This window comes from Castor canadensis, chromosome 1 (genome assembly GCF_047511655.1).
Source record: "Castor canadensis chromosome 1, mCasCan1.hap1v2, whole genome shotgun sequence".
NCBI lineage: Eukaryota > Metazoa > Chordata > Mammalia > Rodentia > Castoridae > Castor > Castor canadensis.
This window is the reverse complement of record NC_133386.1, coordinates 21017307-21044648: the sequence shown is the minus strand read 5'-3', so window position 1 is coordinate 21044648 and position 27342 is coordinate 21017307. Positions and strand designations below refer to the sequence as shown.

The following is a 27342-nucleotide window of genomic DNA, read 5'->3' as shown; positions in this document are numbered from 1 at the left end:
TTCTTCTCTCTCTTTCTTTTTTATTCACAGATTTGCTTGTAAGCAGATAATGCACCATGAACATTCCTCTCTATTGAAGAAAACCTTGTGGAGTTGGGGGTCCATGTTTTTAGACTTTTTAGTGGGGGGGCATTGGTCTTGCCACGCAGCCTTCTACCCTTTGAGCCACACCACTAAACCTTTTGCCTTATAGTGCTTTTTAGGTGGTGTCTGTGCTTTTGCCCAGGCCAGCCTTGAACAGCAATCCTTCTACCTCCGTCTCCCTAGTAGCTGGGATTACAGGCGAGCACCACCACACCAGGTTTTCAGAATTTTTGAAGAGTTTGTTGAGGTCTGAAAAGGCTTCTGCTAAACCTTTCATTGGATTTTGGGGGGATTCTTCTTTTTCTTTTCCTGCAGCTTCCTTTTCTCTTGCCTCTTCTTCACTAGGTGATGGGAATTTCACGGGATTACCATATTTATGGGACTACTTTATGGGAATCTGACGCATATGCTGGCTGTCGTTGACCAAAATATTGTTATTGGTATGTGATCGTATCAGGCTGTAGTTCCTTTATTTCCTTCTATCTCCCCTGCCCCTTCCCTCCCCCCCATTCTAAATCCTTGAAAGGCCCCAATCCAGTCAGGTGAATCTCAATGTGTAGTCTATAGGTTATATACATCAGAATTACCTAAGATATTTCAAAACCAAAACCAAGAAGCAAATAAAAAGAGAAAGAAAAATCCAAGATCACCTTCTAGATCCAGTAGACTCTCGGGGTGGAGCTCAGAGCTCATGAGCAAACATTACAACACATTTTCTCCAGGTGATTTTGGTACATTCTATATTTAGAGAGCTGTCACTTTAAACCATTGTGCCCATGATGGTGGCCAAGCACGGTGGGATTTTTCAAATGAACCAGACACCCTAGACTCTGAGGCACAGCAGAGGAGCACCTGAGCCTCAGTTCCAGAGGGTTTGGTAAAGTGAGTCGCCCTGCTTTTCACTTAAATTCCCACCAGGCCAGTGGATTTCTCAGCCCTTTCCTTGAATGGCTTCTGACCAAGACTGCTGCGGGGAGGGAGCGATGCCTCTGGCTTAGACTTTTACTGTCTTCCATAGCAGCGTGAGCGATGCCAAATTTCTTGAAAGGTCCTAGGTGAAGGAAGTGAATTGATGAACTAGAAATCTGTAAACTTCCTGGGAGAATCAGAAGGTTCCAGGAAATCTCATGCCAGATGAAGCTCTGAGGCGCTGGCTTCACACTTTAACAGTCATCTGATAGGAGGAGAGCAATAACTTTGGAAGGAAGGTGAAATGTGCATAAGTGTAGGAAAATATAGTGTGTGATATATTGAAAGGGCAATAAGTTTTGCATTTGAAATCTATTGATTTTGAGTCAGCTCATTGCAGGAAGTATTTATCACCTAAAGAATAAACTGGACTCCTGCAATACCAAGGTGCTGTAGTTCCCACACCTTCCATCCTTCATGGCCTTGCTCAGGTTGTATCTCAGCTAGGATCCCGTCCTCTTCCCTTTCCCAGGTCCCTCCTGGTAAGCCACCTACAACTCACTCCATCCTCTCTAGGAAGACTTCCCTTCTTCTTATCCCAAATGAGTTCAGCATCCTCCTCTGAGCTCTTAAAGTATTCCCATCCCTTTCTCTTGTCTCTCTCTCTCTCTCTTCTTTCACTTCCCTCTCTTCTCTCTCTCTCTTTCCCTCTTTCTGTCTCTCTCTCTCTCTCCTCTCTCTTCCCTCTCTTCTCTCTCTCTTTCCCTCTTTCTGTCTTTCTCTCTCTCTCTCCCCTCTCTCTCTTTCTCTCTGCCTCTTATTCCTCTTGTTACCATTGTTCTCTCTACCAGTCCAGCCTGTGAACCATTGTTCTCTCTACCAGTCCAGCCTGTGAGGGCAAGGACTGTCTTTTTCATCTTCATGTACAGAGACCTAACCTTATCAAAATGACTGAAAATAATCATCTCCATGATGCTATTTATTCAGCAAATATTTACCGAGGCTGTGCTTGATGCTGGGTGCTCTGGAGTGCATTGCAAATATGCTAGGTACAGCCGCTGACCCCCTGGAGCCTGTGGACCAGCAACAAACACAGTCAACCTGAGACTATGTCATAAAATAGAATATGGAAGGATTAGGACAAAGGAAGAAATGGGAGGTATCAGGCCAGGGAGCTGGAAACCCAGCCTAATCTAAGGTCAGAGAAAATGTCTCATTCTCATGAGACACCATTTATATCAAATGAAAGTCAGGAGGCTGGCTTTTGTTATAAGGCAGGGACCTCTTTTTAACAAAGGAAGATATTTTGGTCTGCCTAGTTCAAAATTGACAGATCTTCCCTGATGGATGGGTATGTGTGTGTGTGTGTGTGTGTGTGTGTGTGTGTGTGTGTTCCCATCAGTGTGTGAGTGTGAATGCAGGCAGAGAGAAAACAACTCCTTTGTTTAATGAGTAAAATAGCAAGGAACAGAGAAGCATTTTCTGTGTGTCTCATTCACCGTGCATTGCTAGACGTCAGTGTATAATATTTTAATATGTAATATGCAATGGAAGGACATAAACTTAGAGTTCAGAAAAATCATAACCTTATGTCACAGCTTTCAAAAAATTAACTTTAAGAATCTGATTATTTGGCCTCAGAGAGTGTCATGGGGCCCTGGGTTAAGCACACTTGCTGGGAGGGAGCGAGGCGTCTGCTGACTTCTCATCTTTCCACTCGTCTTGCCAGTCCAGATGAAGAGGTCACAACACTGTTGCGAATTGTAGCCTCCACCCGGCTCAGCAGCTCCTGCTGAGTCCTCTTCTCCTTTTCTAGACAGTTTTTGCTTTCTTGTTATCGTTTACTGACTTATTTCTCCCCATCAGTTGTAAACTTAGTTTGAGGCAAGAACAAAGACTTCTTGACTTTTTTAACTCTTAGGATTTAATTTTTTAATTACAAATTAGTGTTTTTTTCATTGGCAAGTCATATTTATGTACATTTGTGGGAACAATGTGATGTTTTGCCACACAATGTGGCATAACTAAGTCACTAGTTAACAAATCTGTCACCTTCTTTACCTTTTTTTTTTTTTTTTTTTGGCCATACTTGGGTTTGAAGTCAGGGCTCTGTGCTTGCTAGGCACTTTTCTGCTTGCAAAATAACATCTGGTTATTTTGGAGATAAGGTCTGACTTTCTGCCCGGGTGGGTCTGGACTGTGATCCTATTTTATGCTTCCCACCATTACTATGATGACAGGTGTGCACCACCACGCCCAGCTTTCTCCCACTGAGTTGGGGGTCTTACGAACTTTTTTGTCTGGGCTGACTTGGAACTTTGATTCTCCTGATCTCAGTCTCCCACGTAGCTTGCGATTGCCTTTTTTCTTTTTTTTAATATGGTGAGACATTTGAAGGTTACTTTTATTTTGAACTATATAATACATTATTGTCAAGGATGGTCAGTGTGTGTATAATAGATCTCAAAACCTATTCCTACTTTCTGAGACTTCGTACCCTTGATCAACACTCCTATTTCCTCCCCCACCACCGCCACTCTCCAGTCACCATCATTTTAACATCTACTTCCACGTGTTCAACTTACTAAATTCCAGTTTGTCTTTCTGTACCTGGCTCGTCACTTAGCCGGATGTCCTGCAGGTACCTCCGTGCTGTCACAAAGGACGGATTTCTCCCTTTTTAAAGGGCTGAGTTGAATCACATGATGGACATCTACCACGTTTTCTTTAATTCTAATTTTTTAATCTTTGCAGACACTTTTCTTCCAGCTTATTTACATTTATTAATGAGCTTAAATTTAGTGTGCAAATTAACAGGCATCCTTGATTTGGAAAGGTAACCAGATTGTTTCTCCAGTAAGAATTCACTCCTTGTTCAACCTGACATCACAACTCAAATATACCAAATGCTAGCATGGCATATCTAGCCTCTGACTGTCTACCTTACTTACTAAGAAAACCACCCAGGTGACTAATTGCAAGGGAGAAAAGACTAAGTTATCATGAAGCAGCACTGTAGGTGACAGTATATCATGCTCTCCCATGTCCTATTTAAGTCAACTTTAACATATGCGCACACTCAGCATCTTGACAACATACATACCAAAACTGGAACTAAAAACCTTAGTGCAAGTGGACATTAAGTCAGCCTTGAAGTGTGACTTCCAGTGAGTGGGCATTGGTGTCCTATGATGGCCGTTTGCCATGGATTCTCACATCCTTTGACCTACTCCTTGGTTTCTTTCAAGTATAACTTAATTTATGTTCTATTTTTTGCCTTGCTTTGTAAGTATTGTATAAAAGAAGCATTCGCATGGTAAGGAAATCATTCTAGACATTGTTCTTACACTTTCTGTTTTGAATAGGTTGAAATTGGTTCATTGTTGAAGTATAGGTAGTGAGTTAAGCCATTGTGAAACCAGTCAAATACTTTATTACTTGTAAATTAGTGCTACTTTTACACTTTCCCTGAAAATGTGAGCTTTTAAATAAAAGGCAATGGAAGAAAAATGTGATGTTTTCTCTTTTCAAAAAAAATTAGACCTTTTTAGACAATGAAGTTTGTTCCTCAAGGAAACAAATTATAATTGTGTCAGTCATCTGAAAAGGTTAACAGGTAACAGGGGAAAGAACTGCTTAGTTGGCATATGTTTGTTGTTTAATTGGAAAATTTCTCAAGTTAAAAATTGTTCTTTGCTGAACTTTGAATGTTTCTCCTTTGTTATGGACATCTATATACACACACCCACCACTATTAGCATCATGAACACAGTAAATATTTCCACTTTTCATTACTGACTCTGCTCTAGTAAGGAAAGCATAGACGAATCTTGTATTGTCATCATTTCTCTCATTTTTGACTATCAGTAAGTCTAACCAGTATCTTATTTTTCATTTGAATTTATTTGCTAAATAGCAGATAATGGATATCATTTCATATTTTATTGAGAATACTGTCTATGTATGTCCCAGTATTTTATTGTCTGTTACTTTACTATCAGTTGGGAGTATCTCTTTATGCAGTAGTGATTGTCTGTACAATATCTCCTTGGTGCACATATTTTCTTTCAATCTCTTGCTTTGATTTTTTTTGCAGTACTGGGACTTGAACTCAGAGCCTTCATCTTGAGCCACTCCACCAGCCCTATTTTTGTGAAGGGTTTTTTGAAACAGGGTCTTGCAAACTATTTGCCTGGGCTGGCTTCGAACTGTGATCCTCCTGATCTCTGCCTCTTAAGTAGCTAGGCTCACAAGCATGAGCCACCACCAGCGCCTGGCTCTTGCTTTGATTCTTAATATTAATTATTCTTTCTTGTGCAGAGATTTCAATTTTTGTGCAGTCAAATTTGATTATCTTTTTAAAAAAAAACTTTTATTTGCATTTCTTTTATGCTGAATTTATCCTTGTGCCATAGGTTTCCATTTCTTCAACTTCTTCCAGGATATATTTTTCTTCTGGGTGACCTCCTCTTCTGGTTTAGGAAGTTTGTTCCTCTTCAGAGAGGGTCATCTCAGTGTGGCAGGAGGAGCTCAGGTGTGATTCATCCAATCACAAGCTCTGTAAGTGTGGAGGTGAATTTTGGGTATGTTCACCAGAGAATCTACATCCAAACCCTTACTTTCAGCAACACTCTCTGCATAAATTAAGCCCACTTTTAGGGCCACCGAGCCTGTGTCCATCTCCACACTGTGGCCTGGACATACCCTCCAACTCCACCACTGTAATGAGAGAATGACACATGTTGTTCTTTTTTGGTGGTACTGGGGTTTGAACTCAGGGCCTTGTGCTCACTAGGCAAGTGCTCTTCCACTTGAGCCACACTCCCAACCCTTTTTGTTTTAGCTTACTTTTCAGATAGGGTCTCTTGCTTCTGCCTGTGCCTGCTTTACACCACAATCCTACCTATGTTGCCCACATAGTAGGATTATAAGCATATGCCATAAAGTGCTGCTTGTTTTTTTTTTTTTGTTTTTTGCTTTTCTGAGATAGGATCTTCCTAACTTTTTTGCCTAGGCTGGCCTCAAATTAGAATCCTCCTATCTCTGTCTCCCTCTTAACTGTGATTACAGCATGTACCACCATGCTCAATTTCACACATTGCATCTTTAAAGTGAGATCTTTCAGATATTTGGTGATTTTTCAGACATGCATATTCTTGATGCCCTGGGTTCTCAGGTGTTTTTAAAGTGACTCTGAAGATCTGATCCTCTCAAGTTGTATGATTTCATGGTATTTTCTAGGTCTAGAGAATAGAGAACCATTTTCAAAGGTCACCACCGCAGGCCACTTACGGGAAGAGCTGCTTGTCTTTTTCTTTGGGATTTCTTCCACAGCTTGAAATTTCAGAGAAAGTTATCATTATCTTAAAGTACTAATATTCAGCTTTATTTTCTATCAGTGCTTCTGTTATTGGTTTTACATTTTTAATTATTTGATTATTATGGATTATGGGGTTTATGGTAAGGATCAGAGAGAATTTTTGCTAGCCAATTAAACCAGCCTGACTGCTTAACGTTTCCCTACCCTGTTTCCTGCTGGCTACTTGTTCATATGCTCACATTGTGTTTGTGATTATAGTTACATACTGGAGACCAAAACTGGGGCTTTGTGCAGGCTAGCCAAGTTCTCTATCACTTCAGGTGGGCCCCAGTCTTTTTTTTTTTTCCCTTTGGTTTTTGAGACAGAGTCTCAATGCTGCCTTTGCCCAGACTGGCCTCGAACTTGTGATCCTCCTGCTTCAGCCTCCCAAGTTACTGGGATTACAGACATTGACCACCACTCCTGGCTCTCATTTGCCTATATTCTTATGTTTGCAAAAGTGTTGTCCTTTTGATTATTGTTTTATGATTGGTGTTAATGCCTGCTAGGATTTCCTTCAGTTTACCAGTGCTGTGGGGTTTTTTTTTTTTCAATATATAAAAAATTTAATCATTTTTATTTGAGATTTATTTTAGGAGGGGTTTTTTTTGTTTGTTTGTTTGTTTGTTTGTTTGAGATCGTCTCTCCTTATTGCCTAGGCTGGCCTTGAACTCCTGGATCCTCCTGCCTCAGCTTCCCCAGTTCTGGGAGTACAGGTTTTCTTTATATTTACAACCTATTCAACTCCAACCAAATTGTCCAGATCTCTTCTAAAGAAACTTCCACCATCAGGAATTGAGTTTCATCTTTCTGAACAAGGCTGCAGCCTCTTTACCTAATCGAGACAGATGGTCTTTTTAGTCAATGCACAGATCATCTTAGAGTTTTTCTCTGCTGTCATCCTGAGGTCCCCTTGCTCCCCTCTCTCTCTCTCTTGAATCTCATGTTAAGATTGTATACCCTGTATCTTGTTTGCTTCCCTTCCTTGTTTTGTTGGCATATTTTCTTTCTGAGGAAAACAAACAACCAAACATAGGAAGGAAGAATTCTTGAGGCTTTTTATAACAGAAGAAGTTTTTATTCTACCTTCATATTTGCATGATAACTTGACTGGGCATAAAATTCTGGGGTGGAAATACATTTTCCTTAAAGATTTAAAAACACTGTTAAACTATGTTAGTTTCGAGTGTTGCTGTTTATAAGTTCAGAGGCACTTGGATCCTAATTTTTGATCTCTCTCTCTCTCATTCTGTCTGTCTGTCTTCTATAATCTGTGTCCTCATTTCCCCCTGTGAAAACTTACATGGTATCCTTTCCCTGGACTTCTTCTCATTCTAGCATAAAGGACTGGGCCTCTAAATTCCTTATCTTTACTCTGTTTTTTACTCCACATTTTTTAATCTCTCATTTTCATTTTTCTACTTTATAGAAAGGATCTTCCATTTTCCTACCATTGGATATAGGTCAGTGTGCTGGAAAGTAAGTGAAGGAAGAAGGCATGGGTGTCTAACATTCAATGTAAAAAACATTCACTTAGCCATCTTTATTTTAGTTGGGTAATCTACCCCTGTATTCTTTTAACAATTTTCTTTAACCCTCTTCACAGTACAGTGTCCTTCCTGTATGAGACAAGGTACGGAGCATGTCTCAGCTTCGTAAAAAAGCCTGTATCCATACTGGATGCTGGTGGGTCACACCTGTAATCCTAGCTACTAGGAAGCAAAGAACAGGAGGATCATGGTTCCAAGTCAGTGCCAGGCAAATAGGGTCACAAGACCCTAACCTGAAAAAACCCATCACAAAAAAAGAAAAAAAAAAAAAAAGACTGGCACAATGGTTCAAGCAGTAAGAGCACCTGCCTAGCAAGCACGAGGCCCTGAGTTCAAACCTCAGTGCTGCCCAAAAAAAAAGCTTCTAATCAAACCCAATTTGTTATTATTCCAGCTTATCCTCCTTCCCATCAGTTCCCAGCTGTTAATTCACATTCCTGAGTCTTTAGAAACTTATTTTATGGGATAACTTAGATTGTTTCTTGGTGTTTTCCACTGTCATCTGAGAATTCAACTTTCTTATATCTGGTAGACAGCATATCAATTTTTCATTTGCTTCCTAAGTTACAAAATTGTGTTGCCACTCTCTTTACTTGTATTCCTTAATCTAGTTGGCTATGTCTTTTAGAAAGCTCCTTTAATAGGGTTTTGGAAGGGAACAAAAGTGATATTCGATTTGCCATTTTGAATGCCTCTTCAAAAATACAAATTTGTTTTCAGAGTGGAGCAGTAGACGAGTGCCTGAGAGCAGATATTTTCATCAACATAGCTGTTTACTGTCTCAAAATGGAGAGATGGAACACAGGACGGGATGTTCAGATGAACAAGTTTGAATCTGCATGCCCCTCTGGTTGGAGGGTACTTTTCGACGGAAAGCAGGTTAAGATGGCATGCCAGAGCGGAGTTTCTTTAGGGGAAGACAGGTTAAGGGGCAGTGAGTAAAAAGGAGATAACTCAAGAGGATTTATAAGTTTTCCTGTTGGTGTTCACAGAAAGTGTGTATGTTTCACGCCTGCCTCTGTCAAGAATTTGTTCATTGTGTATCAGACTCCGTGTCTGAGGGTGATGCTACTCCAGTTTGTTCAGCGCTGGGAGTTCCATGCAGGTTTATTGAACTTTGCAGCTTCATTCAAACCCTAAACTATTAAATCTTTATGTCATAAGTGACACCAGCGATTAAAATTTATTGTAAATAGAAACCAAAGATGTGTCCTCTCACAACTTCCATAGTTTCTGTCTTTTAATGTGTCGTCAGCCTCTACTGGGCAGCTGACAAATGGGGACATTACACAAGTCAGTTCCAGCTTCATTAGTGTCTCTATCTTAAATATCTCATCACTCTTATTTCCAATTTCTGACATTTTCATAGAAACCATTTTCAATTTTATTTCTGTGCCATTGTGTAAATTTTAGATAAGGGAACTGAGATACTTAACGTGTTGAAATCTAATTGCAAAGAACATTCAATAGCAAGTAAAAATGAACTATAGTATCAGAAGTTGTGTGCATTTCATGATTTGGGGGATTATTTTACTGGGATGCTGATAATCAGCTCATGAGAGAATACAAGACGTTATTCCTCAGCACGGTGTGTTCTCTACATTTCCCTCTCCTTCCTGTTGTGAGTATTGCCAATAAGTGCAAAGGTGCAACATCTCTTTCGTCAAAAGAGAAGCTCACATTTAAGATGTGGATTCTGTGTAGCTGTAAACAGAACAACGGCTGCATGGATAGGGTGTGTTCAGTAATGTCTGAGAAATTTGGTAAAGTATTATGTTTTAGTTTGTTAGTTTTATTTTAGGAAGAGTAAGTTATCGATCTTCTTTGAAAGGTGTAATGCTAGATGTTCACTGTGAAATAAAAATGTCCTCTATGTGATTTGTTTTATTGGCACTCTTCTATACAGCAAGGACAAGGCCTTTACCTCATGCTTCCCTAAGGTTTTCCCTGAGTACAGGGCATTGATATGTATCACTAGAGTCCAGGAGTAATGTAGAAACTGATGACAGAATTATGGTTTGGCTCTATAGGGTCATTTGTACCACATGATCTGCATATGGTTCCAAAGGAATAGTATTTATAGTATTTTGATGAAATACTGGTGAAAGAAAATGATTTTGGGTAGCACTAGTTAAAAATACAGATGTGCTGGGCACTGGTGGCTCATGCCTGTAATCCTAGCTACTCTGAAGGCAGAGATCAGGAAGATTGCGGTTCAAAACCAGCCTGGACTGGTAGTTTTCAAGACCCTATCTCAAAAAAAAAAAAATCACAAAAACAGACTGGTGGAGTGGAGTGGTTCAAGATGTAAGCCTTGAGTTCAAACCCAAGTACTGCAACAAAAAAAAAAAAAAAAGGAAGAAACAAAAGATCTTCCTCAATATACAAGGGGATCGTGTTCCCAATAAACTCATTCTAAATTGGAAATACCAAAAGTCAAAAATGCACTTACACACCTAGCCTACTGCATACTACAGATTAGCAACACAGGAATGGGTAGAGTATGGATGTTTACCTTCCTGGTGGTGCTGACTGGGAGCCATGGCAGCTACTGCCAACCAGTATCACCAGAGAAGATGGAACTGCATAGTGCTGGCCTGGGTAAAGATCATGTTCAAAATCCGAAGTACAGTTTCTATCGACTGTCTGTTGCTTTTGCCCCATCTATCACCATTAAAAACAAACCATATTAATTAATTGGGTCAAAAAGGAATCTTACTTTTATGAAGCCCTTATGAGGGAGATGTTTGATGGATGTCTATTGAATTGAGATTGCTAATTTTTCAAAAGAAAAGCCAAGCAATGGGCTTCATACACACTAAGTCATGAAGATATCCATCCTCAGACTGGCGGGGCACTTCAGGATTCTTTCACAGCCTCAGAGGTATGTGGAATTGGTGTAGCCACCTTGAAATGCATAAGCATGACAGTACACATTAGCTTTCTCTTCCTTTCTAGAACCTTTTTTTCCTTTCCCAGGTTGCTGTCAGTGGTCCTTTCATTTGGTTTCACCTACACAAAAATTCTGATGGTAGAAAGTTCAGCGTGATCTGCCCTCTGTCTCTGCATGCCTGTGGACACCCTTGTCAAAAAGAAACCTCAGGGAACTCCTGTAGGTAACCCGGGAATATTCTGTATTTCACAGTAACAGAGTCAGTTCTGAATGCTGTCTGTTTTATATTCACAATCTGCTAGGGCAGAAAAGAATCCAGAGGACTGAGGGTGTGGCTAGAGTGGCAAAGCATCTGCCTAGAAAACTCAAGACCCTGAGTTCAATCCCCAGTGCTGCTACAAAAAAAAAGATCTGTCAGAATATGTATTAGTTTTTCATCATGAGTTATTTTATAAAGTTAAATATAGTTATATTACTAGATGTTAGAAAATGCTTATGTTTCATGTCAATTCTGTATTATTTGATGTGTTTATTGTTACAAAGCACATGGATTGCTTTCTTAGAAAAATAGAGACACAATAAAATAATTGGAAAAGAAGCTTATTTACTCAAATAATAGAGTCTCTGCAGAGATTAGTGTTTACTTATGAGTGCAGATGAAATTGGTAATAAATTTTTAGTAGTACATTAGCAAACACCGTATGAATAGTTATTGAAGCTACATTAGTTTTGTGAGTGGACTAAAATCACATGACTAGATGAGACTAGGTAGCTATAGAGTGTTTACTCTGGCAGGTACTGGTCTTTGAGCATTATATGGATCACCCATTTAATGTTCTCCTGTCCTAGGAGGTGGTGTTAATACCCAGGACAGACAAGGTTTAGGGATGACTTCCAAAAAAAGGTGACATTTTGCAGAAGCTTTAAAGCACTAACAGGTTAGGCACTGCACTCATCATTGGGGGATTGGCGTCCCTCACTGCTAGGAACCCTGAAACCAGTGAGGAAGCCCAGGGGAGGCCCAGCAGTGGCAGAGGTAGCAATTGAAGTGTGACTCCACGTGTCTGCCCAAGCTGAGCCCTAGGTCTCTCTCTACTTCCCTGAGAAGATTTCAAACTGATGGCCTTTAACGTTTGCTGTGTTAATAATGTCATGATCAGCTCTGACCTCGCTTAGAAACCTAGTGTACATCCTACTAATTTTTGTTCTCATTGGTGTGGTGGCAAGAAACTTCTCTGGCCAGATGGTGAAGACATTGTGCAGCAGAGCCATGTCATCTGGAGAGCAGCCCTGTCCCTGCCTTCTGCTGTTTACTTCAGTGACCTGAACCATGGACTTGTGCTGCTCTTAAAACTATCCATCTCTATTGCAAAACTGGCTCTTCGAGTTCTCAAAACCTCTAATCACACTGAACCTGGGCCAGGGTTAAAACTGTCAAATATCTGTGTGCTGTGCTGACTGCACAGCTCAAGGACTCCTGTGTAACACACTGCACGTCAAACAGCTTTGCAGATCTTTCTGTGCAGGCTGCTTATGTGTGAGATCATCTTTTTTTAGCATTTTTTTTCTCATCATTATGATTGACCACACTCTTCAAAAGGAAAGGAAGGGCTGTCTCAGACATTTTAAAAAAAATGTGTATGCTTTTGCATAGACTATGAATAGTATATCATAAATGTATACTGAATTAAAACCAAAACATCTACTTAATGCCATAGTTGTAAAATAGGTGGCATCCACCATCAGAACAATTATTTGGGATTTACTGCTTATGTTTACATTTTAAAATTAGAGCAATAGCATTTAGTTTAAATCCATGAGAATTTACTTACCAAGAACTTTGACTTCTGCATGATTCATGCCAGCCTCCTAAGTTGTGTGTAAAGAAGAGAACACTTTAAGGGACCCACAGAAACCCTAAGGGGTGGGTCAGTGTAATAAACCACCCTCAAATAACTTTTTTATTTCTCTTGGTTGTGAGGTTAAATGAGAGAATGCATGGAAACCACAGAACCTGGCAGGTAGTAAGTTCTGGGTGGTTTGCCTCTAGGCTCACCTGGGCTCTGTCATGCTGCTGTGTTGGGAGAGCAGCAAGGGGTTGGCCTCTCTCCCCATCCTCTAGGAGGCTAGACTGAACTTCTGACAGTGTTCCCAGCAGCCAGAGAGGACAAGGCCATTCTAACATCTGTTTGCATCACATGTTCTGGTGTCCTTTGGTCAAAGCCAGTGTCATGACCAAGTCCAGATTCAAAGGGTAGAGAAACAAACACTATTTCTTTACTTATTTTTTTTGGTTGGATTGGGATTTGAACTCAGGGCTTCACACTTGCAAAGCAGACTCTCTACTGTCTGAACCACACCTCCTGTCCATTTTGTTCTGATAATTTTGGAGATGGGGGCTCTTAAAGTATTTGCACAGGCTGGCCTCAGCCACGATCCTCCTGATCTCAGCCTCCCAAGTAGCTAGGATTATAGGCGTGAGCCACTGGCGTCCAGCTTCAACACTGTTTCTTGATGGGACATGCAGAAAGTGCTCCCCCACCTCCACCTTATCCACAGTTTTGCTTTCCATGATTTTAGTACTGGCAATGAATTGCTAACCAAAAATATGAGATAGGGTCTCTTGCTTTTGCATCATCTTGATACACATACCTCTGCCTCTCAAATAGCTGGGACCACAGGTGTGCATGGCCATGCTCTACTTGAGGTATTGTTTCACTAACTTTTTCCCTGGCTGGCTTCAAACCGAGATCCTCCTATTCTGCCTCCCAAGTAGTGGAGGTTAATAGGCTTGCACTGCCACAGATGACCCCATTCCCAATTGTCTTGGTCTTCTGTAATATGGTTGCCTTTTCCCTGACTACTCTAGTAGTTCCCTCAGCACTTTTCCATCCTTCTCCAACAGATTGCAGGCCACCTTCTCAGTTTTGTTGAAGCTGCCTTGCTGCATTTCACCAGCTGTCTGGACCCAAAGCCAGTATTGAATGTTTTAGGTTTCTCTTCTGACAGCACGCCACTTCTAGGTACCAGTTTTCACATCAGTGACCATTTGCTGCATAAGAAACTTCTTCAGGGATGGGGGGAGTAGCTCCCTAGGTTCAATCCCTATGGGGGGAGAGGGGGAAGAGAGGGAGATAGAGATAGAGATATATATATATATATAGAGAGAGAGAGAGAGAGAGAGAGAAACTGCTGAAAATCTTAGTGACTTCAAAAAACAATGACCTGTTATTTCTCACAGTTTCATGGATTGGCTGAGCAGTCTTCTTCTGTGGGTCTTTTGTGAGCTCACTCATGCAGAGTCATTTGGTGGTGAGCAGGGGGCTGTACTCAGCATGGATTACTGAAACAATTAGGTCTTGTCCTCCTACAGGAAAACCCAGCTGCTTCCTGGAGCTGTATCAGGGGTTCTCAAGAGCAAGGCCTTTCACACAAGTGCTTTGCAAACTTTGGCATGTTTACCCATGTCTCATTGGCCAAAGCAAGTCCCAGTCTCACGGCCAAACTTAAATTCAAGAAGTTGAGAAACAGTCTGTGTCTTTTGATCAGAAGAACATGTGTAGTAAATCTAATTTTTTTTCAACCTTTCACAAAATATGCACAAATTTGGGAGGAAAGAATGGGGCAATGAAGAAGGCAGCTCAGGAGAGTAGGATGTGAATTGATGTTCAGCACATCATGGAAATAATGGGACAGTTCCATGCACTCAGAGTTCAGATGCTGTCTGGTAATAAAAAGGTAAAATTAATAGCTATCATTTATTGAAATACCAGTATATGCCATGCTCATTGAAATGCTTTCCCCATAGTAGAATTTCATTGCTATAAATGGAAATGTATATTCCATAAGAGATTTTCCCCCTTAATTTGGGATTAATGAAAAGTTTAAACTATTTTACTATGACTTTCTTCTCATTGTTCTTTGCAGGTTACTTAAATACAATGAGCTCTCTTTCTTTGTTTTAAAATTATGGCATGGTGCAAGGTCATCTGAACAGTCTTTTTCTCTTCACTCAACATGGTTATTGAGCTGATGGAAGAGAGAACAGGATTGGTAACTACCCTTACCTGTCTGGGTTCCATGCCAGGCATGGAGAAAAGATAGAAAAAAACAGTTAGGGCCAGAGTATCCACTTTGTCATTGACAAAAACAGTGTTGCAGGAGGCAGCTTACACTTGTGGAGGGCTGTGCTCTGGATGAGCCTGAATCTGGAATTCTGTAGTTTACCCTCCCTACTAACTCTGGCCAAAGCTGACTGCCCCCACCCTCACCAGGAAGAGGGCAGAGGAGAACACAGGTTCTCTGTGGTAGCCCACTTAAGAGAGAGGAGATGGTGGGGGGACTGCCAAGAGGGAAGACATTAACTTAGTACCTGGAGTAACGTGAATTTCAATTCCGCCTTTCTCCCTTTCTCACTGGGTGAATTGCATACAGACCTTAACTTTTTTGGGATGCAGTGATTAAGAAATTGAAGATTATGTTACCCGCCTTACAAGGTTATTATGAAGGTTATTGATGGATTGTATATCAATCGTCCAGCACAATGACTGATTCATAATGGACACTCTGTGTCGCTGACATTAGTTTTTCCTTCCTTGCTTTATGTAGCAGGCTTGATCCTTGAGGGCTTGTCTGCACCTAGCTTACTATTATTAAATGTCTACTAATGGTCTACTATGCATTCCACCATCTGTGAAGGGAGTGAGAAGACTGTCAGTGGGGGGATATGGAATAACTGAGGGAGACTTTGCCATTTTAACCCCAAGAAAAGAGAAACTTTATATATATATTCACTTCCTCCATCATTCTCCTTTAACCCTCCCTCCATTCCTGGAATAGTTTCATCTGGTCTCATTTTTCCATTTTCATACATGTGTACATAGAATTCCCACCCTATTCACCCTCCTACACCCTTCCTTATATCCTTCCCCTCACACTGGCACCAATCCCGCTCCTAGACAGGAGAAAAGAGAAACCTTCTTAAAATCAACACAGTTGCATCACCACAAAGTTCAAAGCTGTTAGTAATGACCAGAAGAGTTATCAATCAGTTGTGCCCAGCGTGCTCTCTTTAAGGAAGCAATGAAGGGTGTCAGTGTATTTTGGAAGAGCATTTCCAACAAAAATGAGTGAATGTCTTTGACTCTGAAGGGAGAAACATCAGTGACTGCCAAAGTCACTTATATGGGAAAACCTCATGGTCTGATGATGTTGGATAACCCAGATGTCTCTCCATCAAATAATATTTGGTGTTTTGGAGAACTTAAGTGGAGTGACCAGGCATCAAGTTTAGAACAAAGGCTCAAAGAATGTTGTCTAGGAGGAAGCGAAACAAAAAGGGATGTAAAAATTCCCTTGGATTTTCCTTAACCAGCATTGCTAGAAAGGTCATTAATGCTTCAGGGATCTCTGTTGACATCTTCTTTTGAAAGATACTACTTATGAAACATAAATGCATGAGCTAAAAGGCACATCTGTTTTCCATCTGAACTCAAAATTTATTCCCTGCTATTTTCTCCTCTACACATATTTTTTGTGTTTTTCCAGCCAAAAGTTTGCTTCAACTTCGAGTACCAAAACCAAATCAGATGTAAGATACAACTGTTTTAGTTTGCAAATACTAAGACAGACAAAAGTGGAAAAACTTGAACAGATGCCTTCAGCTTTGACCTCCATTTGTGCCTCTCTCCACTGTCTCCCCTAGAAAGCTCAACTGCTGTTGTTTCTTTCACATCTATGCACTGACTCGAAACATATCTCCAAGTATCCATGCTTTCTAATAATTTTGTGGAATTTGGGAATGTGGTGATTACGTACTGCTTGATTGATAGCTCTAACAATTTATATATTGCTGTGTTGAGGAAATTCCCATATGAAGAAATTAGAGTGGGAAAGAAAGTAGTGACTCTAATAGTGAATAGATTTTCATGTGTTAACCCAGGTTAGGATCTGAATTGTCCCAAATATAAACCTCAATGAGAGAATAAGTTCCCTATAAGATTAAAGATTTTGGAAACTTTGTGGGGGTTGGGTGCTTAGGAAAAAGAAGCTAGTGCAGCTTTTCAGATCACAGATGGACTCTTAAGTCATGCTTTTTTTTTTTTTTTTTTTTTGATGGGACTGAGGTTTGAACTCTGGGCTTCAGTGCTTACAAAGGAAGTGCTCTACCACTTGAGCCACGCCTCCAGCCCTTAAGTCATGCTTTTCGGATTCATATCTCAGTCCCACCTGCATTAACTATGTGACTTCAGGCAAATTACTTAAGCCTACTTGGTCCGAAGTTTCCACAACCTGCATGTGGGGATGGTAGGGGTAAATGAGTGAATTTCTTCACATTGTTTAGTACAATGTTTGGCACAGTATAAATGCCTACCATGGTGACTACAGAGCAGAATATCTGTGATCTATTTAGCACAGCTGCTTCAATGCACAGTGTATTTCCACAGTCTGCATCTGAAAGCATATGGCCGTAAGTGAAAGCACCACTCTGCCTGGCTACTGACTGCACATTTGACTGTCGCCTTCTGTTCACATATGGCAGAAAACTCTGAGACAGGGAACTGGAAGAGAAAATGTCAGGAGCACAAAGTGAGTGGACGGATCAGATGGTGGAGACTGTCTGCTTCGAAGAGCTCTTCTTTCTGCTTTAGAGTAAAGAGACATGTTTATACTATTTTTAGCTTTGACTTTCATAATTATAACCCATCTCAACTAACATTCTTCAGGCATTTAAATTGTGCTTTGAATTAACCCTATGTACTTTAAAAGCCAATATAATGTCTTATTTTTAAAATTAACTTTAGAAGAACAAAAACATAAGACCTTTTAGAAACTCTTTTCTTTTTTTTTTTTTGGTTGTACCTGGAGTTGAGCTCAGGGCCTTGCTAGAGCTTGCCAGGTAGGTGCTCTACCTCTTGAGCCACACTCTAAGCCCTTCTTGTCTTTGTGCCCAGGCAGGTCTGGACCTGAATCCTACTATTTACACTTCATGCCTTGTTGGCATGACAGGAAATCACCACCATGCCCAGTTTTTATTGGTTGAGGTGTGGGGATCTCTTGAACTCTTTTTGCCCTGCTGGCCTCAAACTCCAATCCTTCTGATCTCCACCTCCCAAGGAGCTAGGATTACAGGCTTGAGCCACTGCACCTAGCCTGGAACTCTATTTAAACAATAATAATTTAGAAAAAACTTACAATGTTTAGAAGGTCAAAGAGCAATTTTTCCCTCTTGGAAGTGTCATATTTTTAAAATCAAAAAACAGGACAGAATACACAGTTTTGCTCAATTGAGTGAAATTATTACTTATGGACCTTAATCAACCCATTGGGGGACAGACACTCACTGTCAATTAGGGTGTGTTGACTATACTGTGTGCTAGAAAGTAACCACTAAACTACTATGACAGAGTACCTGTGGAATTTCCTGTTTCCTACCAGATGTCTGTGGCATGGTTGGGCAGGAGGAACTGGACCAGATGTCTACAGGGAGACCATATGGGGCTGGCTGTGCAGTTGTGGCCTCATCAAGGGTAGGAGGGGCTGGCAGTCCAGCCCATGTTCAGCTCCTCAAGCTGCCTGACTGGACGCAGGCTGAGGCCACACACAGAAAGCGGCTCTCTTGTGCTTTCTCAAAGATTCCATATAAGCCCAAGCCTCTGGGCCATATGATTCATAGTCAAATTTTCTTTCTTCCTTTTTTTCTTTTTTTTTTTTAAATACAGTACTGGGGATTGAGCCCAGGGCATTGCACTTGTTTGGCCAGTGCTCTACCACTTGAGCTATGTCCCCATCCCTTTTTGGTTTTGAATTTTGTTTCTGAGATAGGGTCTTGTTAACTTTGCTCTGGCTGGCCTTGAACTGGTTCCCCTGCCTCTTTCTCCTAAGCATCTGGGATTGCAGGCATGTGCCACCACACTTGGCTTCATCCTTTTCTTTAACAACACTTTAGAATTTATTCTAAAAACAGGACCAGCCCAGGCAAATAGTTTGTGAGACTCCATTTCCAAAATAACCACAGCAAAATGAAGTGGAGGTGTGGCTCAAGTGGTAGAGTGCCTGCTTTGCAAGTGCCAAGACTTGAGTTCAAATCCCAGTCACACCAAAAAATTAAAAAAAAAATGAAATTAAACCAGACCCTCACAAAATATGGACACTCTCCAGAAGTCTTCACTTGGAGTACTCATATTAGGAGCGAGATCTTTTTTGCTTCATTAGTAGCTGAATACCATATTCGAACTGTGCATGTGTGTGTAGATGTGTACTATAGGGCTGGTAAAGTGACTCAGGTTGTAGAGTGCCTGCCTAGCAAGCATGAGGCCTTGAGTTCAAACCCCAGTGCCACCAAAAATAAATAAATGTGTACTTTGCTCCTAGTGAAACAGTAATGCTAAACTTTCTAGCTTACTTTCAAGCAGAATAAAGTCAAAACATTTTTATTTATCATAGTACAGAAAGGATGGTCCCTACATGCTTTTAGTTTGTTTCCCTCTTGTAATCTACATGTTGATCTCTGTAATAAACTTCACGATTTGATTTGTGCCTTGCTCTGTTCTGCACTGCCTATCCCCAAGTGAAGTTACTATTTATAGTAATACTGTAGCCTATTTCTGTGAAAAGCAGGAAAGTTTTTATTTCTTGGTTTTAGGCAAAATTTGCTCAACGTATGCATGGATTTGCTAGGTCTTTCATAACAAAGTACATTGGCCTGGCTAGCTTAAACAACAGAAACTTATTTCTCAGTCTGGGGAGCTGTAAATTCAAATCAAGGTATTGGTAGGGTTAGTTTTTTCTGAGGCATTTTTCCTTGGTGGCAGATGGTCACCTTTTCCCTGTCTTCACATGGCCCTTTGTTTGTGTATGCAAATTTCCTCTTACTGAGAAATTTCCATCAATTCTATTGGCTAGGGCCTGCCCCTTAAGACTTCATTTTAACTTAATTAACCTCATTAATAGCTCCAAATACAGTCACATTCTGAGGTGCAGAGGTTAGAAATTCATTCTACATATGAATTTGGGAGGGATTGTGGTAAGGGAACCAATTCAGTTCATAAAAACGTATGAATAATTTTTTTTTCTTGTAGCTCTAGAGTAAGTAGGCACAAACTGTGTCCTTTGTATATCACTATACACTGTTTATAAAAGATTCCCTGAGGAGGGTAGTTAGGACCATAACTCTCACGGTTGTTCCTTGTAACATCCAGTGTATTGGCCATTGATGTAGCCATCATTCCCACTCATTGATCTTCTGAGGTAGGTAGAAACCTGCTTCTTGAATCTTTCCTTCCTGCCCTGATAGATAATGTCACAATTTTAAGGCCAAGTTACAGTAGGTTCTTCCCAGAAGGACCCACTGGCCAATTTATTTAGTCAATAGAATATTGCCATCTGTTGTTCATGGTGGCTGCTATTAGAGAATGCATTCAGGGACTTGAAGGTGCCACATAATAGTGAATCTCAGTCTTCAGTTTTGTTTGTACTCCCCTTCGGTGAGTGTCTGCAATAATTGTAATTTTCCACCCAAAAAAGAGGTTGGAATAAACTCTAACATTCATGGTGACTCTACCTTTTGGGCTTCAGAGATTATTGTCATGATTCACTAGCTAGTGGGTGAGTTCTCAGTTGACCTTGGTTTCTTATCTAGCCTCTATCCATCCCAAAGAACCAGAAGGCAGTGCTTGTGAAAGCCACCAGCTTTCCAGTGGGGAAAGAGGCCATTGTCCTTCCTTATCAATTCTTTGCTGCTTAAAACTGCCCCCAAACTGGGAGGTTAGAGTACTCCAGAACTGCCACAAAAGGAATGGGTCACAAATTTGGAGACCATACATCACCCACTAGATGGTCCAGGCATCTGCAATCTTTGAAGCTCTCCAGGTGACTCTGTTGCCTCCTAAAGACCGAAAGCCACTCAGCTGCATCATCTCTTGGTTCCTTTGTGTTCTCTTACATAAAATTTTATTGCCTAACACAAGAAACTTTAAGCAACTCTCCCTTCCTTCCTTATTGTATCTAGTTTTCTGGACAGATTACATGCACGCCTAAAAGGAAAGTTAGAAAGCAGAAGCAGATCATACTTGCTTATGAATTTTCTTTTGAATTCTTGACCTCCATGTGAATCAAAACAGGACTCAGTTTGGCAACTTTATGAAATGATAGTGTAATGAATTTGGGGGAAGGGAGAAAGAAAAATTTCACTATTTTTTATGATTATACTTCTGTACATTTGCTAAAGATTTTTTGTGTATAGTGATTAAGTGTGTCTGTCCTGGAGCCTTCCTGATCCCTTATTGGCGACCTTGGGTAAGTTCCTTGATCTCCCTCCGCTCCTACCAACTTTCATAGTGACAGTACCTCCTTCACAGGGTCTGTATGAAGACTATGGTTGATATCATGTGAAATGTGCCAGAAAGAACCAGGCATACAAGAAGAACTAAGACATATCAGCTACTCTTAAGTCCTCTGTCACTTATGCTAATCCTTATAGGAATTGTCGTTGAGTGATTTTCTTGCTAGTTTTAAGAAATACACTCTACATTTCAAAAACCTAGAAGACAAGATTTTAAAAGTTTTCAGCATAAAGACATGATAAATATTTGGGCTCTGGTTGCTCATGCCTATAATCCTAGCTACTTGGGAGAATGAGATTGGGAGAATCATAGTTCAAGGTCAGCCTGGGCAAAAAGTTCTTGAGACCCTATCTCAATCGATAGCTGAGAGTGGTGGGACACAGCCTGTAATGCCAATAAAATAGGATTTCAGCTGGCCTGGGCAAAAAGTGAGACTCTTATCTCCAAATAACCAGAGCAAAAAGGGCTGGAGTTTCAAGTAGCAGAGCCTGGCAAGCGTGAAATCCTGAGTTTGAACTTCTCCTCCCCGCCAAAATTAAAATAATTAAAACTGCAAACTGAGTACCCTAACCATCATCCACCATATATTGTAATTTCTCCAAAATTGTTTTGCCTTTGAACTTCGTTGAAAAGAAATATTTGAATATCAAGACATTCTCAGGCCAGAGGTGGCCATGATTTTGGTCTAGGCTGGGTTGTTTTCTGTCCCTCAATCACACTGCTTGGAGAGTCACCTTCCCCAGCACTGAGAAGGTCTGGTATTGATTTTAGATACCAGTTAGCAGAAATGGCATTTTAAGTAGGAAAACATGTTGTACTAAAAATCACCATCATAGAATAAAATGTCTGCTTCATTTATATAAATAATGATTGTGGTGGATGGAAGGCCAGTGTTAGAAGTAGTTCATAATTTTCCATTTATGAGTAAATTTAGCTTGTCAGCATTCCATTGGTGGTGCTATATAAAATTAATTATCTCAATTCTGAAGACACTTTTAATTTAAGATCAAGATCCCCGCTAGATTGTGTAGCCACTAAGTGCTACTGCTTTCCCATTTGTCTGCAAATTACATAGAAGAATCTTTCTAGCCAGGAAGTCTCATGTACATAGGGAAAATATTCCCTATTTTGGCATATATACATGCTATTTAAAATGAGAGGTTTTCATTTTACTGACAAAGTATGTATACTATAGAGAACATTATTTTGCCTTGCTAAGGGGGAATGATCAGAACCACACTTATAAAAATGAAAATTCTGTTTGACTTGCTAATTTGTTTCAAAAGATTATTTAAAGCAGGAAAATATTTCTGTTATATGGCTAAATAAGAGTGTGTTATATTATTGCTACCATTAAAACTTTCCATGTAAAAGTTTTTAAAAATACAAAAACCAAAACCAGCAGCTGGGTGGTTTTAGCTCACGCCTGTAGTCCTAGCTACTCAGGAGGATATAGTTTGAAGCCAGCCCTGGCAAATAGTTCATGAGAACCTATCTCAAAAAAACCCATCATAAAAAAAGGGCTGGTGGAGTGGCTCAAGGTGTAGGTCTTGAGTTCAAACCCCAGTAAAGAAAAACAAGAGTTGGGGGGCAAGGCTCAAGAGCTCCTGAGTGCAAGGCACCAAGTTCAAACCCCAGTATCACCAAAAAAAGAAGAAAAACAAATTTTGAAGCTGGTCCCTGGCCTGGGAGAGTGAGGCAGGAGGATCACAAGTTCAAGGCCAGCTTGGCCTATATTATATAGGCTCAGTGTCAAAACAAAAACAAGAAAACCAGTTTTATTCCTGATGCTTACCATTAGAGAAAGATACTGGGGAAAGGAGAAAGTTTCATTTGTTTGTTTCTGTTTGTTTTTAGGATGGAGTTCAGCTCTGTTGCCAGGCTGAGCTTGGATTCAGCCTCCAGAGTAGCTGGGATTACAAGCACGTGCTGTTCCTTGCTGTTTCAACCTCCAGCTTTTATAGCGTTATTGCCTTATTAGATTTATCTTTATTTTGTTGTTATTTTACTTCAAGCATATTTTACTTTCACATTTTTAAGAGAAAAAATCTGAAGCCATGATTCATCCAGGAGTCATCTTTATGTCCGGAGGGGGTGTGCAACAGTGCTTAAGTAGCTACGAAATGGGAATCACTTAGTATTGTAGTGTAAATTGTCCTTATTCGACAGTCCTGTTTGCAAGGCTTTCCTCCTATTGTCCCCCTACTTTTTTTTTTTTTCTGTATCTGTTTTGACGTGATGATTGGAAAACATAAAGCAGAAAAAAACAGAGTGTTTCCCAGAGCAGTTTCAAGTGGTTGGTTGAGCTCCTGAGATCCTGACCTGCAGACGTCTATAGTCTAGAAACACAACCTTGTCCATGCCTCTTACCTCTTGTAAGTAAAATGCCACAGAACACTTAGCTCCTTGAGTGCACTTAACATCTACACGTGTGAAAAAAGAGTTAGGAGTGCTGAGCAGAACGTGTCTTTAAAGCTTCAATCCCTTCGAATGCAAATATTTGACCCTCCAGGAGTTTAAATTCTGTCTCTGCTTGCAGGCAACATGAAGGACCGGCTAGCAGAACTTCTGGAGTTATCCAGGAACTATGACCAGCAGTTCCCAGACGCGGACGATGACTTTGACTCGCCCCACGAGGACATCGTGTTCGAGACGGATCACATCTTGGAGTCCCTGTACCAGGACATCCAGGACATTCAGGTTGAAAACCAGCTTCTGATGGCCGACGTGAAGCGGCTGGGGAAGCAGAACGCCCGCTTCCTCACGTCCATGCGGCGCCTCAGCAGCATCAAGCGCGACACCAACTCCATCGCCAAGGCCATCAAGACGCGGGGCGAGGGCATCCACCGCAAGCTGCAAGCCATGAAGGAGCTGAGCGAGACGGCCGAGGCCCGGCACGGCGCGCACTCGGCGGTGGCGCGCATCGCGCAGGCGCAGTACCGCGCGCTCACGCGCACCTTCCAGCGCGCCATGCACGAGTACAACCAGGCCGAGATGAAGCAGCGCGACAACTGCAAGATCCGCATCCAGCGCCAGCTGGAGATCATGGGCAAGGACGTCTCGGGCGACCAGATCGAGGACATGTTCGAGCAGGGCAAGTGGGACGTGTTCTCCGAAAACCTGCTGGCCGACGTGAAGGGCGCGCGCGCGGCGCTCAGCGAGATCGAGAGCCGCCACCGCGAGCTGCTGCGACTGGAGAGTCGCATCCGCGACGTGCACGAGCTCTTCCTGCAGATGGCGGTGCTGGTGGAGCAGCAGGCCGACACGCTGGACGTCATCGAGCTCAACGTGCAGAAGACCCTCGACTACACCGGCCAGGCCAAGGCGCAGGTGCGCAAGGCCGTGCAGTACAAGAAGAAGAACCCCTGCCGCGCCATCTGCTGCTTCTGCTGCCCGTGCCTCAACTAGCAGCGAGCACGCCACCCCCGCCCTACCCTGTCACTGTCCCCGTCCCCGTCCACGAGGAGCCACGCCCAAGGCCAGGCTGTCTGCGCTGGGCTGAGAGCCCCTAGATCCTTGAACTCGGTCCTCAGAGAAACGAGAAATGTGGGGTTCATGAATTGGAACCCAGCCCTTCTTGAAAGAGTGACTGATACCATCCAGTGGTTCTTCAGTGTGGACAGTTTCCTACTGAAGTTGTGTGATGTCAGTAGATGACACATTGTCCTTTTACCCTCCCGACAGAGTCAAACAAGGCACTGACCGTGTATCTGACCTTGTAGGCTCAATGTCCAAGGCACTCTCCTAATGAAGGAAGTCAGTGCTGTATTCGCTAATGCTGTGTATGAACTCATCAAAGCTTACCTTCGTGCACCCTATCCTGAAAGTTTCTTGGCTCTGTTCAATTTCGAGAGACCTTGACTTTGGGCAAAACTGGACTTCCTTCATTTCTAATTCTTCATCTGAGTTATGGTGTGTGATTCCTGCCTCGCGGCGGACTTTTCCTGTGCTTGTTAATCACACCGAACACCTGCTGCTTCCCTGTCTTTCACTTTTACCATATCTTCCGCCTGCATACATTTTGGGATAATTTTTCCAAATGTTTTTAAGCACTGAATATTGAACAAGCACTCAAATTGAAATCTGTATTAGTCACACATCATGTATTTTTCACAGATAACATTTATTTAAATTTTTACCATTTTTTACTTGATTCCATGTGCAACTATATATGTAAATGTAAAATACTAATTTTCACTAACGTGTACATAATGACCAACAGGGTTTTTGTAAGTATAGCACATAAATAACAAGAAAAACACGTTCAGGCTATTGGTGTTGTTTTGCTTGTTTTGAGTTTAGCTTATTCCAATCTGCAGCTCCATAACCCACTTTGGGTCAAAACTTTATTTTGAACAACACAGGTGTTGAAGGCTAAAAACACAAAGAGAACCAGAGATGAGAAAATGACGTTTTTGGAAACAGTACTTCTGTTTTACTGTGGACCACTCCTTTCATACATTAAAATGGAGTTATTTAAAATCAAGTAGCCTTGTTTTTCAAATAAGCTTAATAAACATCCCTCTTATATAGTTGTATTTTGGCCATTTAAATCATCATCAGTTTACTTTTTCAGTAAATATTTGGCCAAATATTTGGGTGGAACTCAGAGCAGAGGGGGGAAATAGCAAACTCGAAGAGTTCATACCAGTGTCTTGCTTTTTTTCTCTTTCAAGTTAGTTTAGTGAAATCAGCATGTTTTAGCAATTTGGTTTCATTTGCAAATTTGTAATGCCTTAAACCACATGTACCATACTTCCTGTCTGTCAACTCAACTCTTTCTACATATTATTTAATACACGGATGATTTAATCAGCATTTTCATTTCTCAGGTCCTTCAGAAGGTGGGACATTTTTATCTTTATTTTTTCCGGTACTGGAATTGAACCCAGGGCCTTGTTCTAGGCAAGTGCTCTACCACTTGAGTCACACCCCCAACTTTTTGTTTGTATTCTGTTTTTGAGACAGGGTCTCACCAACTTTTGCCCAGATTGGCCTCAAACTCAGTCCTCAAACTCTACTTTCAAAGTAGCTGAGATTACAGGCATGTACCACCACATTCAGCTCAGCAGGTGGAATTTTAAAAAGAGTAGAAGGAGGAGTATGTGAACTCTGGGGCTGAGTACCTGACTTGCTTGTGGTCAAGAAAATCTAAGCCAGGCTCTGTTGGCTCATGCCTATAAATCCTAGCTACTTGGGAAGGTAAGATTGGGAAAATTGTGGTTCTAAGCAAGCCCAGGCAAAAAGCTCACAAAACTGCCATCTCAACCAGTAGCTCCATCTCAACCAATAGACAGGTACAGTGGTATAGGCCTGTCATCCCGGCTACAGTGGAGAAACCTAAAAATAGGAGGATCCCAGTCCTGGCCAGTCTGGACAAAAAAGAAACCCTATGTCCAAAAATAAACAGAGCAAAAAGGGCTGGAGGCATGACTCAAGCACTGTGGTTAAGAGCGCCATCCTCTGCCAGGCACTCTGCTGCTGTTGGGACAAAACCCCAGCTCCTTAGAGAGGTCATGCAAGGTCCTCAACCTGCCACTTGTCACGGCCCTCTCTCTTCTTGCTCAGCGCTGGTCCTTCTGGCAGGCTGATGGCCTCCGGGACCACTTCCGCGGAGTCAGGGACTTTGGAGAAGGGGTTCAAGCTGCAAGGGAAATGCCAGACAGGGATAATGGGGCGCCCGATTGGGCTGAAAGTGCCGTCCAACTCCTATACAGCCCCTCTTCTCCAGGGAAGGAGAGACGGGGAGGGTAAAGCAGAAGCCACTAGCACCACAGGGGAGACGTCCTTGAGCCCAGCAGGACATCCCAGGGACCCGCTGCCTCCCCGAGCTGCTCTGTGGTTGGCTGAGAGGCGGTGGGAGGCGCGGCCTCAGCAGAGGTGCGTGAATGTCAGAGCCCAGCACCGCGCCCGCAGTTCTGCCAGGTGTCTTCTTGTGGCCCTGTCTTCACCAGGCTACTCTGCTCCCTTCACTACCCTGCTTTTTGATTACCGAGCACCACAACTAGCATCTTGGTTTTGGACTTAGCACTCTGCAAGGCATCGATTATGTAGTATGTGTTCACATGTCTGTGTTCTTGGTGCGGAAATAGAGATGTTCAGAATTTTTTTCTGAGTGACTTTATGGATACCTTTGTGAAGGCGCTTATTTTACAAAATAGAGCACAAAGTCTACTATGCCCACTCTTGGAGGACCTGAGCTGG

At 41.6% G+C, this 27342-nt stretch overlaps 1 protein-coding gene across 6 annotated transcripts in view; it reads left to right on the top strand.

Annotated features, from left to right (window-relative positions):
- The window catches only part of Stx11 (syntaxin 11), a 42921-nt gene extending 16550 nt beyond the window's left edge, over positions 1-26371 (top strand). For 5 of the 6 annotated variants that reach the window (XM_074072764.1, XM_074072755.1, XM_074072788.1 and 2 more), the window contains one exon: positions 23678-26371. In XM_074072764.1, coding sequence (XP_073928865.1) covers positions 23678-24546 — 869 coding nt within the window. In that variant the 3' untranslated portion in view covers positions 24547-26371. The remainder of the gene's footprint in view (positions 1-23677) is intronic. The other variant, XM_074072770.1, reaches the window with a different exon arrangement.
- The last annotated feature ends 971 nt before the right edge of the window (positions 26372-27342 follow it).